The sequence below is a fragment of the Vanessa atalanta genome, chromosome 9, assembly GCF_905147765.1.
Source record: "Vanessa atalanta chromosome 9, ilVanAtal1.2, whole genome shotgun sequence".
NCBI classification, from domain to species: domain Eukaryota; kingdom Metazoa; phylum Arthropoda; class Insecta; order Lepidoptera; family Nymphalidae; genus Vanessa; species Vanessa atalanta.
The window spans coordinates 9705830-9721564 of record NC_061879.1 but is presented as its reverse complement, the minus strand read 5'-3'; the positions used below and the strand labels follow the sequence as shown (position 1 = coordinate 9721564).

Below are 15735 nucleotides of genomic sequence, written 5' to 3'. Positions count from 1 at the left end.
GTTAGGTTAAGGTTAATTAGAACCTACATTTTGCGTCGTAAAGAAATAAAAATATGCTTTAAAGAATCAATATGTGTTGAACATTTATCGGGAGGTATTAAGAATAGTAACGGAACTTGTTTTAAAATAGCATTAGCTGTTTACCCACACATTAGTCAAGGTGACCGGCTATCTACTGAACATGACAATGTCTTAATTTTAAAGTAATATGAATTTCATCATTATTTAATCGCACACAAGTACTTCTGCATAACTTTTATTAATAAGCGATGATGTGCGATTTACATACATCGCGACTCTGCTGTGTGATGCATTTAATATTTGTCACGAAAAACGTGAAAAAAATTGTATATATTTCTATAAAAGTAAGATAGGATTCAATAATTTTGTGATAATTATTAAAAAATAAATATTCAAGAGGATTTATCTTTTTACCGTCGATACGTAAATGCTTAGAAAAATAATATCATTGATATTTTTTATCAGTAAGTGATCTATAATAAAAGAAGTATAATTAACAATTATATGAAGATGCTCTCTTCACCAACAAGTATTAGAGCAGCGTGGTGAAATATGATCAAAACATCTTCTCAAAAGGTGAAACCCAGTTATGACATATTTATGGGCTTGTAACTTTTACGAGGATAACAGTAAAGGACGATATAAGGATTCCAATTCATACAACGATCTTTTGAAAAAAGTAGGCAACGCTCTCTTTCGTATTCGAACTATCAAGATTTATAAGTAAACTAACAGTCACTCGCGGCTTTGCTCACGTAAAAAGTAGGCTGTTTTCTTCCTTGGAGTTCAAGCTTTCTTCAGACCAAATACTTATCTAAATCACTTCAGTGGATTAGCGCGTGAAAGAGCAACAGACAGACAGAGTTACTTTACTTTCGCATTTATAAAATTAGTATAGATATATTAAATTAATAAATAAACAGCCTTTATAAATTTGTCTTTTAATTTAAACAACTTGATATTATCGCACAGGCAAAAAACATACTAAATACTTTTAAGGTAGAGCCCTTTTTATAAAAACTAGAAATCCTTATTACTGTTAGTGCGCGCATCGTTAGGTTTACGTATTTATGTAGGTATGTAAGTACTTTACTTGTTACCCTGCCATGTCACGTTTTAATGAAAATGAAATGATGTGATATCTCTTTCACCCATCTGTGATAAAAACAACATTTATACTAATAATTTCGCTTCGTTTTGTATTATTAAGTTTAACATTTTATTTATATTTAGTGTTCATTGACACAATAAGGAGTAGAAATATTTTAATCTTTTAAATTTTTCTTGAATACTATAATTGTTGTTGTAACAATTTAGTTTTAATTATTCAACTTTAGTAGTTTTATAGACTTTCTTATAATGGACAATTACTTAGTAAGGGAATCAATTTGGAATATAAATAAGGACGATATATAACATGGATGCAAGATAACGTAACAAGGGATACGAGGGCCAATATTTTATTCCATTAACCCGCTATCTACACAAAGTCACAAACTGTGTTTTTCTTTTGGCGTCTTGGGGGTAAAGTGGCGCCACCGCTCTCTCGTTTGTAAAATGACTTTAAACACTTCGTATACATCCACATAATACACTTCTTAGTTTGTTGTTATATATTATTATAGTAATAAGAAAAATATATTTATTTTAATAATGAAGTCTTTGTTTTATTTCTTTTTCTTCATATTTATCAATTGGTATTATATAATTTTAAAGACAATTTTAATTCATAAAACGGTATATGTGTCTCTTCATGTCTTTAGCACAAAACGGTGAGGTAAGAAGTTTGCGAGATCGTTTCGATATAATTCATCAACAATTCCTCTTCTGTGCACTATCTCCTCAGGAGACAAAATGTTATCTCGCTTCCCGCGTGTTTCGATTCTGCATAATACGTAGGTAAGGGTCGTCAGCCATAGGACATTAAAGCATTACTAGTCCATGGCCAAAATCACGCTCTATCTTTTAAGATAATAATATTTCACATAATATCATTTACACATTTTACAAACACGATAATCTTCATAATCTTAATGACTGTCATACGTCATGTCATAAATATAAAATCTATAGCACTCAGTGATTATAATCGAATTATTCGTAATGAATTATGATGATAATGAGTAAATCAAAAATAATCTTTATATACATAGGCGAATCAATATAAAAAAATCTATTCCATCTACTCGACGATAAACAAAATATATACTGAATATCGATATATTTTAGAAAAAACTAATGGTTTAAATTGTGAGTATTATGCATCGAAAATTAAGCAACCAAATATGTAAAGTTTTACAGGTTTTATTACAAAAAGTGTGTATTTAAGTAAAATAAGTTTAATTTATTATTCTTAGACTTTCAAAATGTAACATATTTTGTCGGAAAACTATAAAAAAAATACTATTAATTAGATTTAATTTGGACAATTTAAAATTTCTCCAATCATTTAAAGCGGGATATTTACCATGTTTTTGACAGTTTAGTCTCGTGAACAAGACATTCGTAGATAATGTCGAAATGTAAATATCCCGTTTTAAATGTTTGTAGTAATAAAAATAGCCATGGTAATTTAAAATTTTCTTTTAATTTTATGCACCATAAAAGATGTATATAATATTAAGAATATTTTTTTTATGTATAATTTTGTCATAAAAATCCGCATAAATGAATGTAAAGTTAACATATCGGCTAATTCTCATTTTTTCCTTTAATACTAATATTCTATGCATGTTGCATAAAAACCACCACTAAAAGCACGATTATTTTAATTCTATTGATTATTTTTATTTATTGACCAAAATCCATAATCGATACTTCATATCAATAATTTTAACGATAATTAAGATGTTATGCTCTAGCAATCACTGATTCAAAAATTGAATATAAACATTTTTATTTGTGTTTTACCCTTTTTATATAAAAATAATATAAAGATAGAATAAAAATAATAATGATGTGGCAGTTTAGTGTATTGCCTTAGCTATTCCTAAGGAGAAAGAATAAAAAAAACATACATGTCAAAAGCAAAAATTAAAGAATTAAGTTCAACTTTCAAAATTCAATAACACTTCTCCATTCTCAAAAAAAAATCCTAATTCCTAAATGGGAAAACAATTTTCTCGAAAGTAATTTATTATTAACCTATGCAGCGTAAGCGCATAATATAATATTTTTGAATATTTCAATTCCTACATAGTTACAGTGTAAATCAAAAATGTAAGTACAAAACAACAAAACTTAGTGGAAATTATAAAATTGAACTTGAAAATATGGTTTGTTTCCTATTCTTATTTTTCAGGCTTAAGTTTATTCTAGTCCTATTGATATTAACCAAAAGTGCAATGACCGATGTTTCGTACTATGAACTATTAGGGGTAGCCAAAGTAGCATCAACACAAGAGATAAAGCAGGCGTACAAAAAGCTGGCTGTGAAACTACATCCTGATAAAAATTCTGTGAGTAGAGAAAATTGATTATAATTAAATAATTTTATAGAAAAATCATAATTTGCTTTAAAAAATTTGATTAAATCTTTAATAACATTTGTTTTATATATTTAATTGATTTATTAAAAGTTTTTTCATAAAAACTATGGCTTTTCTTTTTAAAGTATTCATATTATATCCATATTTTATATTTTAAGTACAAAATGTATTAAAATTCTAGTTTTTCTTAGAAGTTTCTGTATAAAATTGTACATGTGTTTTGTAACTTGTGTGGGCAGAATGTGGGTGAACACTAGATATTGCATGTTCTTGTACTCTTATGAAACATGATAATACAGAATCCGTTAAAGTGTAATCAGGTCACTTATCTTAGAAGCTTGATGAATTGGTGCTGATAAAATATTTAATAGAGAATTGACACAGAAAACTCAATCTAAACTCATTAACTTAAAGTTTATTCTCAAAACTAAACAAATTCATATAAAAAAGCAATGATAAATATAATTATATAATTTAAAAACATTAAACAACAAAATTCAAATTGAGAATCTAGCTGTGTGACATTTATAAACATTTTTTTTCTACTATTTTCATGTAGGACAAAGGTGAGCAGAAGAAATTCCTTGAAATCACGGAGGCTTATGAAACTCTAAAGGATCCTCAGAAAAGACACAAATATGATTTATATGGATCACAACAATCATATACTAGGAAATATGATTACCATTCACAAAGTGAATACAATGATTTGTATTTCAATGGATTATATCATGAGGATCCATTTGTTAAAACATTATCTGCAGATGGCTTCTGTATGTATAATTTAAACTATTTTCAACTTTCTTTTATGTTATCTCTTGTCTGAAATTGGCTATTGTACTAGTTTCAAATTATGTTAAAATTATATTATATAAAATTATGAAGAACATAAATGGATTAATGTACTATACATATATACAGACAAATATATTAATATCCCTAGAATATCCCTTTATGAATAATTCACCATTACAATAATGCATAGTTTTATAACAAATATAGTTAATCTCTGTATCCATGTTTTCGTTAATGACTTTTTTTTTCAGATTCATATTTGGGTGAAGGATTATGCTTCATTAATTTTTATTCTCCATTCTGTCCTCCGTGTCAAAATTTAGCCAAACACTGGAAAAATTTGGCTAAAGTTTATGAGAGAATCGTAAGCTCTTATATTACTGTTTAGTTTAGGTAGAGACTCATTTATTATACTTTTTAAAATAATACATGTCATTATCGTCTATTTTAGGTAAATGTAGGAGCTGTAAACTGCAAGTATTATAATTCATTTTGTTACAATAATATGAGGATTGGTAGTTATCCTACACTTCTATTTTACCCTAATGTAAGTATGTGTTTAAATTATACAATGAACTTTTATTTTTTAATTCCAAATATTAAGTATTCTTTTTTTAATCAGGGCAAGACTGGAAATTATCTTCGTTATAATGGTGCCCATACATTTGATGCTCTAGAAGATTTCATAATCAAATTTGTGCGCAGTAGAGTCCATGTGGGCACGATAACTCAAGTTTTGAACACTGATAAACCTATTTTATATGTTTTAAATGAAGATAGTATAGGTAAAAATGCAATTCTGAGAATTGCTTACCATCTTGTAAGTATAAAACACATATAACCTTACACTGTCCAAAAAAATCATAATAATTTCATACATTAGCATTGTTTTTAAATGTTTTTAATCTGTATCTTGAAAAAAAAAACCTAAAATGACTAACATGTTTAGCATTTTACAGAGACTATATAATAATGTGCTTCTCTAAATTAACAATTACTTCTGACAATTCATACAAAAATTTCCCTACAATTTGTACTTTATTAATTAACTACTAACTTTCTTATCCACTTGGTATTAATAGCTCTTAGCAATAAATTCAATAGTTTTTAAGTGATTATAGATAGATACATTATGTTATATATACATTGTTGTATATATGTTAAAATGAAATTACAGTAATTTTTTATTAGTTCATTAATTATTATTTTTTCAGAATGGTCTCGCCACTGTGGTCATAGCTGAAAATATTCGGCAACGAATAAGCAATAACCCCGAAACATTAATTGTGTTCAAATACAATAAGAATCATAAAGAGATATCTAGCATGGATGAAAAGGAAATTATCCAAGAAGTTGTCGAAATGCTTCCAAAAATAGAGACAATTGGATTGAAATCTTTACAGGTAAGCATTTAAATCTAAGCAATAGGTATATTAGCATAATCTCTCTATAATCATCTAAATTGACTACAAAGATTAGTAGACAAACTTTTTGGTGTAGAATTCGATTCTAGTGTATTTGTATATTTAGATGATTTGATAGCAATTTCTAGTGTCTTTCCAACTCATTTAACATTGTTAAGAAAAATTTATCATAAATTAAAAGACGCTGGTTTAACTATCATTTAGAAAAAATGTAAATCATTTCAATGTTGAAAGATGAGAATATTGATTGAATCATGTGTCAATAAAAAAAAAAAAAATTCTTGACACAAAATAAAAAAATTTGGTAGAGTTGGAAAAGTTTTTAAACTGAACTGAACAAATTCTCAAAAGAAAGTGCTCCGGAAGTCAGATAAATTATTTCAACACCACCAATAGATTTAGACATACATATTGCTAAGGAACTGCAGGAAGTTCAATGTTAAAACAAATATCTAAAGCTAACAGGGTCCAACCAAATTTGGCTAATCATCATAATCAAATCAAGAATCATGCGTATTATCCCTTTACATGTCCTTAAACCTATATAAACTCAGGTGGCAAGTCTCGGGAACTGTTCAGAGATTCTCTCTTCGCCACACGTCCGAGCTCAGTGAATCAAGGGAATTCTAAAAAGTCTTTATGATAGGGATATAAATAAATATATATAAATAGGGATTCAAAGTTTAATTTATTAAAATATATCTTGCAGAAAATTAGAAATGATCTTCGCAATGGCCATTACACTCCTTGGGTTTTATATTTCACTACACAAGAGGATGATAACATATTACTATTACATCAAATGCAAATGGCGTTACCTGAGATGAACTTTGGTAAGTTAACCTTCAAAAATAGTATTTTAGTTTGCAGTTTAAATGCGGTAGCTAATTATAGCTCTGCTAAGTTGATAAATATTGTCCGCCCGATTTCGGTTATAGCGGCCAAGCTCATGGGAGCCCGACCAACTAACTATGCAGGACATATTATAGGGTACAAATGAGTCCGAAAATACAGGTGCATTCTTTATTGCGTCACTCTTATAATCCGATGATATGGAAAATCCGACACAACCGGAAGAGTTAAGGCGCGGGATCAGCGGCTTTACGTGTCTTCCAAGGCACGGGAGTGTACCCAACTCCAACTTTAAGTTGTTACTGAGCATTTTTGTATGGAAAAATTCAAAACGTTTTTTTGACCTGACATAGGGTCTATAACAAGCCACTAGATCAACGAGGCGGCCGAACTGATAAGTTATACACCATTTTTGTGTCAAAGTTGTCAATTTGGATTCAGTTCTCCTGTGGTCGGACTAATCTACATTACGCATGACTCTCGTGACCCTGGCAGGCGTGCTGGACTGCTCGGCGCTGGAGGAGCTGTGCCGCTCGCTGCAGTGGGAGCGCGCGGCGGGCTGGGCGCTGCTGAAGGCGGGCGGCGCGTTCCAGCGCGTGCGCGGCGCCGCGCCCGCCGCGCTGCGCCGCGCCGCACACGCGCGCGCGCTGCACTCGCTGTCCGCGTCCGAGCTGCGGCGCGTGCTCGCCGCAGGTACCGCGCGCCGCTACAAAGTATTTTTAATAAATAAAGTCATTGTATAATATATGCTTGCGAATATGTAGCTAGTGTTCGTCAATTGATTGAAATTTTTATATTTTCATTATTGAAAATTCAAATTTATTATTTGCTTATGCTTTGAACATATTTTTGTACTATTGTTTCCATATTTTTAGTTTATGATATGGATTAATATCGTCATTAGCCGACAACAATAAAATTGAAAAAGGTTTATTTTTTCCTACTAACAAACATATAAATATATCTGTGTGATCTCAAATTGTAAAATCTCACAGGCAAGATAAGTACGGAATCAAACCGTACTATCGTCTACCCGGAAAGAATTAATTAAAAAAAATTGTTTAATTAAAAAGCCATATATCCATATAAGGTTAAGAAAATTCTACCGCTGTACAAATATTGGGAACAAAACTAAACAACGGTAATTATTTTGTTTTCAGAAATGGGCATATGGGTGCTACTGATAGCACCATACGAAGTCTCGTGGGAACACCTGGAGGAACCATTCACTCAGGCTAGCTTTGAATTGTTGGATTCTGGAATCAGTGTTAGTTTTGAGAGTTCATAATATTACTATTAAATGTGCCAAACACCAGAAAATGGTGGCACAGATTACCCTATTGCCTATTCATGAATCCGATAGTGAATATCAGACATGATATTTGTACATTTTGAAAGCTTTTATTATTTATTTATTAACGTCTTAGTCATTTATTTTAAAAGTTTTATACATGCACTATTAGGAAAACTTGACAAAATAATCAAAAATATAAATTCAGACTAATGCACGCTTATAATAATTGAGTGATTGAATAGATTACGTAAAGCTGAAATATTATAAATGTATAGTGATTTATTTATTTTGAAAAGTACTTTTTATATTTCAGTTTGGCATTATGTCCTGCACTTCTACCACAGATAAGTATTGTCGCGAAGTGGCACAAGATGAACCCGTGATTCTCGTACAGAACGGCACTAACAGATTCAGATATGTCGGAGATTCGAACAAAGATGAAATCATAGAGTTCATAGAACTCCTCATAGAAACTTCCGGTGAGTTATATTATGGGTTATTATTCGGCATATGGCTGCGACAAATTACTTTATAATTTGTTTTCACCGGATTGATAGGGTGATATTTCCCCGTACGCCGCATTTTGTAAAAAAATAATAATCAGTATAGCAATCGGAACGATAAACTGTCGCGTGTTTATGTGAAAATCAGTAGGATTAAAATATTATAAATTCTACGGTTCGCACTTACCTAAGGAATGTCCAATGTCATGTAATGTGACTGGGAGGGTCCGTCACCGAAAACTATTTTCGAATCGACCTCACTCAAACCCGCACCGGCCCCGACACGCAGTCGACGAGTACGTCACTCAAGGCGGGTCACGTTCCAGACATGGAGCTGTCGGCGCAGGAGGCGCGCGCGCTGGAGGGCGGCGCGGAGGGCGCGGGGGGCGCGGGCGGCGCGGGGCGCGTGTGCGCGTGCGCGGTGCTGCCGGCGCGCTGCGGGCCGGCCTGCGACCGCATCCGCCACGAGTGGAGGCTCGTCGCCAAACGGGTATTTATTTTTTGTAGTAGGTAAGCGAACGGGCTAATGCCATCTGATGGCGAGTGGGCATCTCCGCCCCATCGTAAACATCGGCGCTCCAAGAAATATTATCCATTCCGTACATCGCCAGTGAGTCATCGACCTTGATAAGATGGTATGTCTTGTATCTGTAGTTAACCTGGTTCACTCACCCTTCAAAACAACAATAACGGGTACCGTTGTTTGGCGGTAGAATATCTGATGAGTGAGTGGTACCTACACAAACGGGGTTGCACAGAAAAAATGTTTTGTTAGTTAATTTTGTTTTATTTGTTAGAATAGATTTTTTCAAAAATATAGTTAAATATGCGGTGTTGGTGCCTATGTTCTTCGTTGGATTTGAGGCTTGTTACATACCAATTTTTTTAAAGAAGTAATATCAATTGTCTTAGCTTTGAATACGTCACAGACAGACAGACAGAGTCAGTTTCGTATTTATAACATTAGTATAGAATGGTTTTATTAGTTTTGTTATTTGTTGAGTAGGGCTTACTTGACATTATTATATTTGAAAATACATAGGTGTTTTGTGTAATAAAAACATATATGTTTTTTGTTTCCGCAGTTGAAACCGTTGGATTACGTGAAGGTGGGGATAATCGATTGTGGCGTCCTACAGCTCTCGATCTGTAACATAATTCGCAGCCCCGTTGCCAAGGTCTACCCGCTTGACCCGAGTAGTCACGTTAATACGTTAGTATTGTGTATTTATTAGTACATTTTAACAGTGAAATGAGTTTCCATCTATGTCAAAGTCAAAGTCAAGTCAAAGTCAATTTTTTTTATTTAATATAGAAGTGTTTACACTTGCTTATTGATTGTCAAAAATATACAATGAAAACCTCAAATAGAGAACCTCAAATATCACTGAAGATTGCGTGCTTGGATACATGCAAACAATGATTTGAGTTATCATGTGCTTAATTTGTACTTTTATATGATTACATGCTCAATGGTAAATAAAAACAAATTTTCTGAAAGTGTCGAATTAAATTCGCCAGCCCACCACACACACACTTGATGATGAGTTTTACTGTGGTGTGATAGTCGTAATGTATCAACATTATACGTTGACTGAGTCGTAAGTCTAGTGGATGGATTCATGGGATCAAACCCCAGGTCGGGCTGATATAAAGTGATTGGGTTTACTATCAAAAAATTATTGCTCTTGCCACAAAAAGCCTTTAGTCCTGCACCCGAACACATTCCGGTCGTGTCGAATTTGCTGTCCCATTAATATATAATGAGAGTGTCAGAATAGTGAATGCACCTGTGTTTGCGTTCACACTATTGCCCTATAATATGTCATGCGTCGTAGGCTGGTCTCCAATGAGATTGGCCGCTGCGGCAAAAATCAGTCCGAACGGCATTATTATAATGGGGCAATTTTCGTCAGATTCATGAAGTTACTCATTATTATTTTTTAAGTACCGTCCACAAAAAACACTTACATACAATTCCTGCACCTGAAATTGTATTAGGGATTTGGATCCGTTGCCTTCGGTTGAAACTTGTTCTATTCATTAGGCTGTCTCGGTCACCTTATTATTTTACCAGCTTCTTGTACATATTTATGATAGCTTTATTATTCTAACTCGTACATTTTTTTTATTAAGACACATTAAGACCACATACGCATACGTACTGCGGATATCTCCTTAATTTCTAAATAACCAGTACATAATATATGCTAATATTGGTAATACCTAAAATCTCTATACATTAACATTGTGAGACATTACCGTTTACAGGAATATATATTAACATATTAACTAAAAAGTTTTATATTAAATATCATCAACCTTACATTTTTTTTTTAATTAATCTGTTTTACTTTTAGAATAAGCTTGCAACAAACGCAAGCACCTTACATCCTGGACTGGGCGCTTGATTACATATACGACAAAGTTGCGAAACTTAACTGGCAGTCTTTCACAAAGAACGTCATAGCCGAAGAATTATATCCTAGCAGGTAATATATGAAAAATAAAATGTTACAATAATAAAAATCCTTAGGTCATCGTTAAACTCAATGCCTCAAGAAATTAGCCGAAGATTCCTTTAGGATTATATTACTTAATATTCCAATGTCAATAAAAGAAAACTTGTCACAACTGGATTTGGAAAAAAGGGCTAATAATTAAAAAAAAAAAAACAGAGTACTTTGCATATTTAATTCTATTATTTCACTTAACTTTTTTTTTGGAAGCGGTTATACATTCTATGTATGATGTAGGTTAACATATACATATTTTATTTAAGTTTTTTTGGTTACGATTACCGAGAAAAAAGGCAACAATGTAACTCAAATGAAGCCATTTCACGCCTTAAGCAAAAAGGTAAATGTTATATTAAACAATCAACACCTGTTCCTGGTTTCTATTTTTGATTATAAAAAGTAAGGTTTATTGATCCAAATTAAATTTGATTGATAAAAAGTATCAAAGTATCACAGATGTTAAATCATAAATCGACAAAGTTATAAAATACTAGCAGTTGCCCGCAGCTTTGCACGCGTGGAAGTTGAATATATTTACAGATTAACTTAAAATGTAACGTTTATTTATGACCCTTTGTATACCAAATTTGTGTGTATTTCACCACTACCCTTAGGATAGAATTTCCACTCATTTTTAATCAGTAGCCCAATATGTGGGGTAGAATATCCAAAAACCCTTGCTTAGTGGGTGTCTACTCAATAAAACGATTATATTCGCCAAGTTTCATGGCCCTAACTTTAATAGTGTACGTTTGGTGATGATGAATCAGTCAGTCCTTACTGACTGATTCATCATGTTATTTTATAAGTGTAGATTATATTTTTAATTATTTTATTTCAGCACCAAGAAACCATGGCTGATATATTTCCATTCGCCCAGATGCTACCACTGTTATGTGATGTATCCTGACTTTGTTATCGCTGCATTTGTAAGTATTACTGCCTATGAAAGTACTTAATCTATTTGTATCTATGGATAGTATTTACAGGAAAAGTCGCAAATTCCGAATACAACATACAATAACCTGTTCGAACCTTATTATACGTATTTATCCTTGAGCTTGATTAAATTTAAATTTAATATCACAGCTCATGTATTTTTTTTTTTAATTTGAGCAACCAATCAACTACTTTACATAATCGATCAGCATTTTTATACCAGTTTTTGTTCCAGCACCTCGAGAACAGCTTACAGTTTGGCAAAGTGAACTGCATCACCGAGAGGAATATCTGTCAACACGAACACATCCAGAGCTATCCGACCATCAAACTGTACTTAAACCGCGACCAACACAGAGCTACTCGCGTCGTTACGTTCCAACCGAAGGATTACGCTCGCCTCATTCAAGAAATTAAACCTCATTTAACGAGGTATAATGAAATACCGGATATAAATAATATTGAAATCAAAAGTCATATAAATTTTAGAGATGAACTCTAATGTTATATACGGACAAGATTCGTCGTAATATTAGCAAGTAGGTAACTAAAATAACAGATTTTCAAGAAACTTCTTCAAATTTTAAACACGGAACGTATACAAAATTGAAGATATGTATTTTTTAAATGTACAAATTAATGGTAACAATGCATAATGGCAGTGTTTACAACGGTTCCATTTCAACAAAATATATTTTATATTTACCATAATTTGCAACATATATATAATTAGTTATTTAAATTAATCATTATAATTAATTTGATGTTCTTTAGAATCCGTTATGATCTTAAAACCCAAGGTAATCTCAACTATTTTTTTAACTTTTTTTGCTGTCCTTACTCTTATGTTAATCATTATACGCACACTGAGAAATCTTGTAAGAACACTTATATAGTCATACTAAAGAATGCCAATTATTTGGTGTGTTATTAAGGGTGAACCTTCGTAATGAATAGATCTCTATACAAATACACCAATCATAGGCTAGTAGATACTTTTACAATTACAAATGTAACTTCAATGGTGTAATAGAGAACTCGACTAATAATTATGCTTAAAATCAATTATTTGCTTAATTATTTAACTAAAGTACCCGTCACGAGAAGCTATAAATTATGTAAACAAACCACTTTTAGTAAGTAAACATTTTATACTGCGAGATAATAATAAATTGACCTTATTCAATCGACATGAAATATAGACGGGTTATATGAAAGTAACAACCTATTTAATTTAGTCGGATCATAGTTTAACGACGCAAAGCGCTATCGTTTGTGTTTTTTGGTACCGGAACGCGTCCGTCGCAGGGATTGTAAACTATCGGGACGCCATTTTGAAATAAACGCGTCATTCGAGTTTCGAATGCGTACGAGTTTGTTTCATTGCTTTGCATATATCGCGGATCTGGTTGTTATTGTTTATTTTACTTATGAATCTGACGAATAATTATTCTTAAATAATATATGTTACTTAATATTTGTTACTTAATAATTTGTTAAATCTTAAACAAATTCATTTCTTTTTGTTGGTCCAAATGTTGTGAACTCCTGAACACTTGTTTACAAAATTTATAGCTTCTCATGACGGTTACTTTACATATAATAACTGCTTAATGCTGCTAAAGTTTAACGTAATAGAAGCCAATAGTCATTCCTTTGTCGTATAACTGAGTATTTTTTAAATATGCACATGGGTTGACATGAAATATTATTTATAATGACATAAAAACAATTTAAATGTTAAGCTTAGTGCATAAAAAAATGTAAGTTTTTTTAAATAATTTATTTTGAATAAAAGTCATCAAAAATACAAAATTTAAACTTGTAAAGACTAATTATACGAATGAGTGTTTTCTGTGAACCCTGAGTGAGGTGCGTACTTATGTTACGCGTATTCAGATCCGTTGTCCTCTCTTCTCTGGCAAGCAACTGTTGACTTAGTTGACTAGCATAACTAGTAATCTCCGATGAGGTCTCATATAGGATTTCATTTTTATTCTTATGAATATTGTAGGTTAGGTCATTTTGGTAAGTTTTCGGCTGTGATAGACGAATTATAAAGGAGAATGGCCAATAAATTTGTTAATATTTTTATAAAAGCTATTTCTTCTTAATCTGTGCATTTGCGTATATTTATGAATCTCAAATTTAATCTGTTTTTTCTATCCATATTGTCTACTTATATTTTTTAATTGAGCAAAATTATTTTTGTTTAAATTGCACAACCTCAACTGAATAATTTTAACCATCAGTTATTCGATGGTTAAAATTATTTACATCCATTGTCTACAAGTAATTATATATTTTTCGACTTATCACTGTTCTATAAAAATAGATTCTAACATTTTTATATATTAATTATCTCATGTATATTTAGATCTGAATGATCATGTAAGAAAAACAGTATTCGTCTCATTACACTACTGCCTGAAGGAGATATATTTTAATGGCTCATGTATGCCTAAACAGATTTGGATGTATGGGGTGTCATTAGGAACATCGGTGACTTTGGCTATAATTATTTTTGAAAAACTTCTGTATGATTCGTGGTTTTTAATATCAATTATATTATTTATTATTACGGATGAATCGTAATAAGATTAAAACTATTCTAGATTTCGCTGCTTCCTAATGTATTTATTAAATCGTTACTCAATTCATTTACTTATTAAAGTGTAATAAAATATTTTTATAAAATAATTAAGGCTTCATTTCGATCTTATAGCAACTAAACAAACATTCCTACAATATTGCATTTATGTAGAATAATTTATTTAACGTTGCTTTTTAGAATAATTTATTTAATTTAATGGTGATTATTTACTATCGTGGCACAAGATATTTTCGCTAATCTCAAGGCTTTTACGATTGCACAGAAGATATAGAGGATGTGTGTTTGTACAAAAAACTCCTTTTGCCAAGTTGGAAAATTCTTGAAAGAAAATCTCATTTTCATTGGCCCAGTCATCTATTTAAAAAACATTGGCATTTGAATCCGTATAAGTTAACTGCTATTCAATTAAATCAGACTTTACCGTGTTGTTCTGTGTCTTTGCCTTTTTTTGTACATTCATCTCGCCATAAATCATTAATATATTAATTATTTATTATGAAATGAATGATTTGATTTATGAACATTTCCTTACGGTGCTTTATTAATTTTCCTCACGTTACTAAGTTTTTAATATTATTTAAGATATCATTTATCTGTACCATATCATATACCTAAGTGTAGTACCATATTTTGCAAAATTGTATTAACTTTTTATATTTATTATTGAAATGCTCAAAGGCGATAAATGTAAACATCAAATAAATTTTTAGAACTAGAAATGAAAGTTCTATATACTGTGACATATCTTATCGTAAATTAACATTAAATTAAAGACTACGTGCATCGCTGTATGTTGCCTTCGTGAGCAGTCTTATTATAACCGCATTAGAAATAATTATATAAATAAGTAAAATATCACAACTATTTTAAGTTATAAGATTTTGTTACTCCAAAATAATAATGTTGTATTCAGAAAAATCTGATTCATTATTTACAAAATGTTATCAATTTTCTTTTAATTACGACAAGTTCGAGCAAATTTTTTTACTTACTGATTTACTTCGAATCATGTAATTTTTCAATTAATTTATTTCGCCTCTTTTTATAAGAAACACTCTTAAAAAAATATGTAAGTATGTGCCATTTTTCATTATTCTTGTATCTATTATATAGACTACGTAAACAATAAAAAATCACAATATTTTTAATATATTAAAAAATTGTATTATAACCTTTTTATGCATATTAAACCAGTGATACTTATTCATGCTTATTATTAACCCCTGATTTAAAAATTGAATATAGTTATATGTAATTTATTTCTAGTTTTCATTTTGATTTTAATC

General features: G+C 31.1%; 1 protein-coding gene across 1 annotated transcript in view; it reads left to right on the top strand.

The window, feature by feature from the left end:
- The window catches only part of LOC125066354 (dnaJ homolog subfamily C member 10-like), a 51223-nt gene extending 38308 nt beyond the window's left edge, over positions 1-12915 (top strand). Inside the window, exons 13-27 of the mRNA XM_047674412.1 lie at positions 3323-3479; positions 4069-4282; positions 4556-4668; positions 4756-4851; positions 4927-5124; positions 5519-5707; positions 6438-6561; positions 7076-7273; positions 7741-7847; positions 8188-8353; positions 8704-8867; positions 9463-9590; positions 10738-10869; positions 11738-11825; positions 12071-12915. Of these exons, the coding sequence (XP_047530368.1) occupies positions 3323-3479; positions 4069-4282; positions 4556-4668; positions 4756-4851; positions 4927-5124; positions 5519-5707; positions 6438-6561; positions 7076-7273; positions 7741-7847; positions 8188-8353; positions 8704-8867; positions 9463-9590; positions 10738-10869; positions 11738-11825; positions 12071-12337 (2341 nt within the window). The 3' untranslated portion in view covers positions 12338-12915. The remainder of the gene's footprint in view (positions 1-3322; positions 3480-4068; positions 4283-4555; positions 4669-4755; positions 4852-4926; positions 5125-5518; positions 5708-6437; positions 6562-7075; positions 7274-7740; positions 7848-8187; positions 8354-8703; positions 8868-9462; positions 9591-10737; positions 10870-11737; positions 11826-12070) is intronic.
- The last annotated feature ends 2820 nt before the right edge of the window (positions 12916-15735 follow it).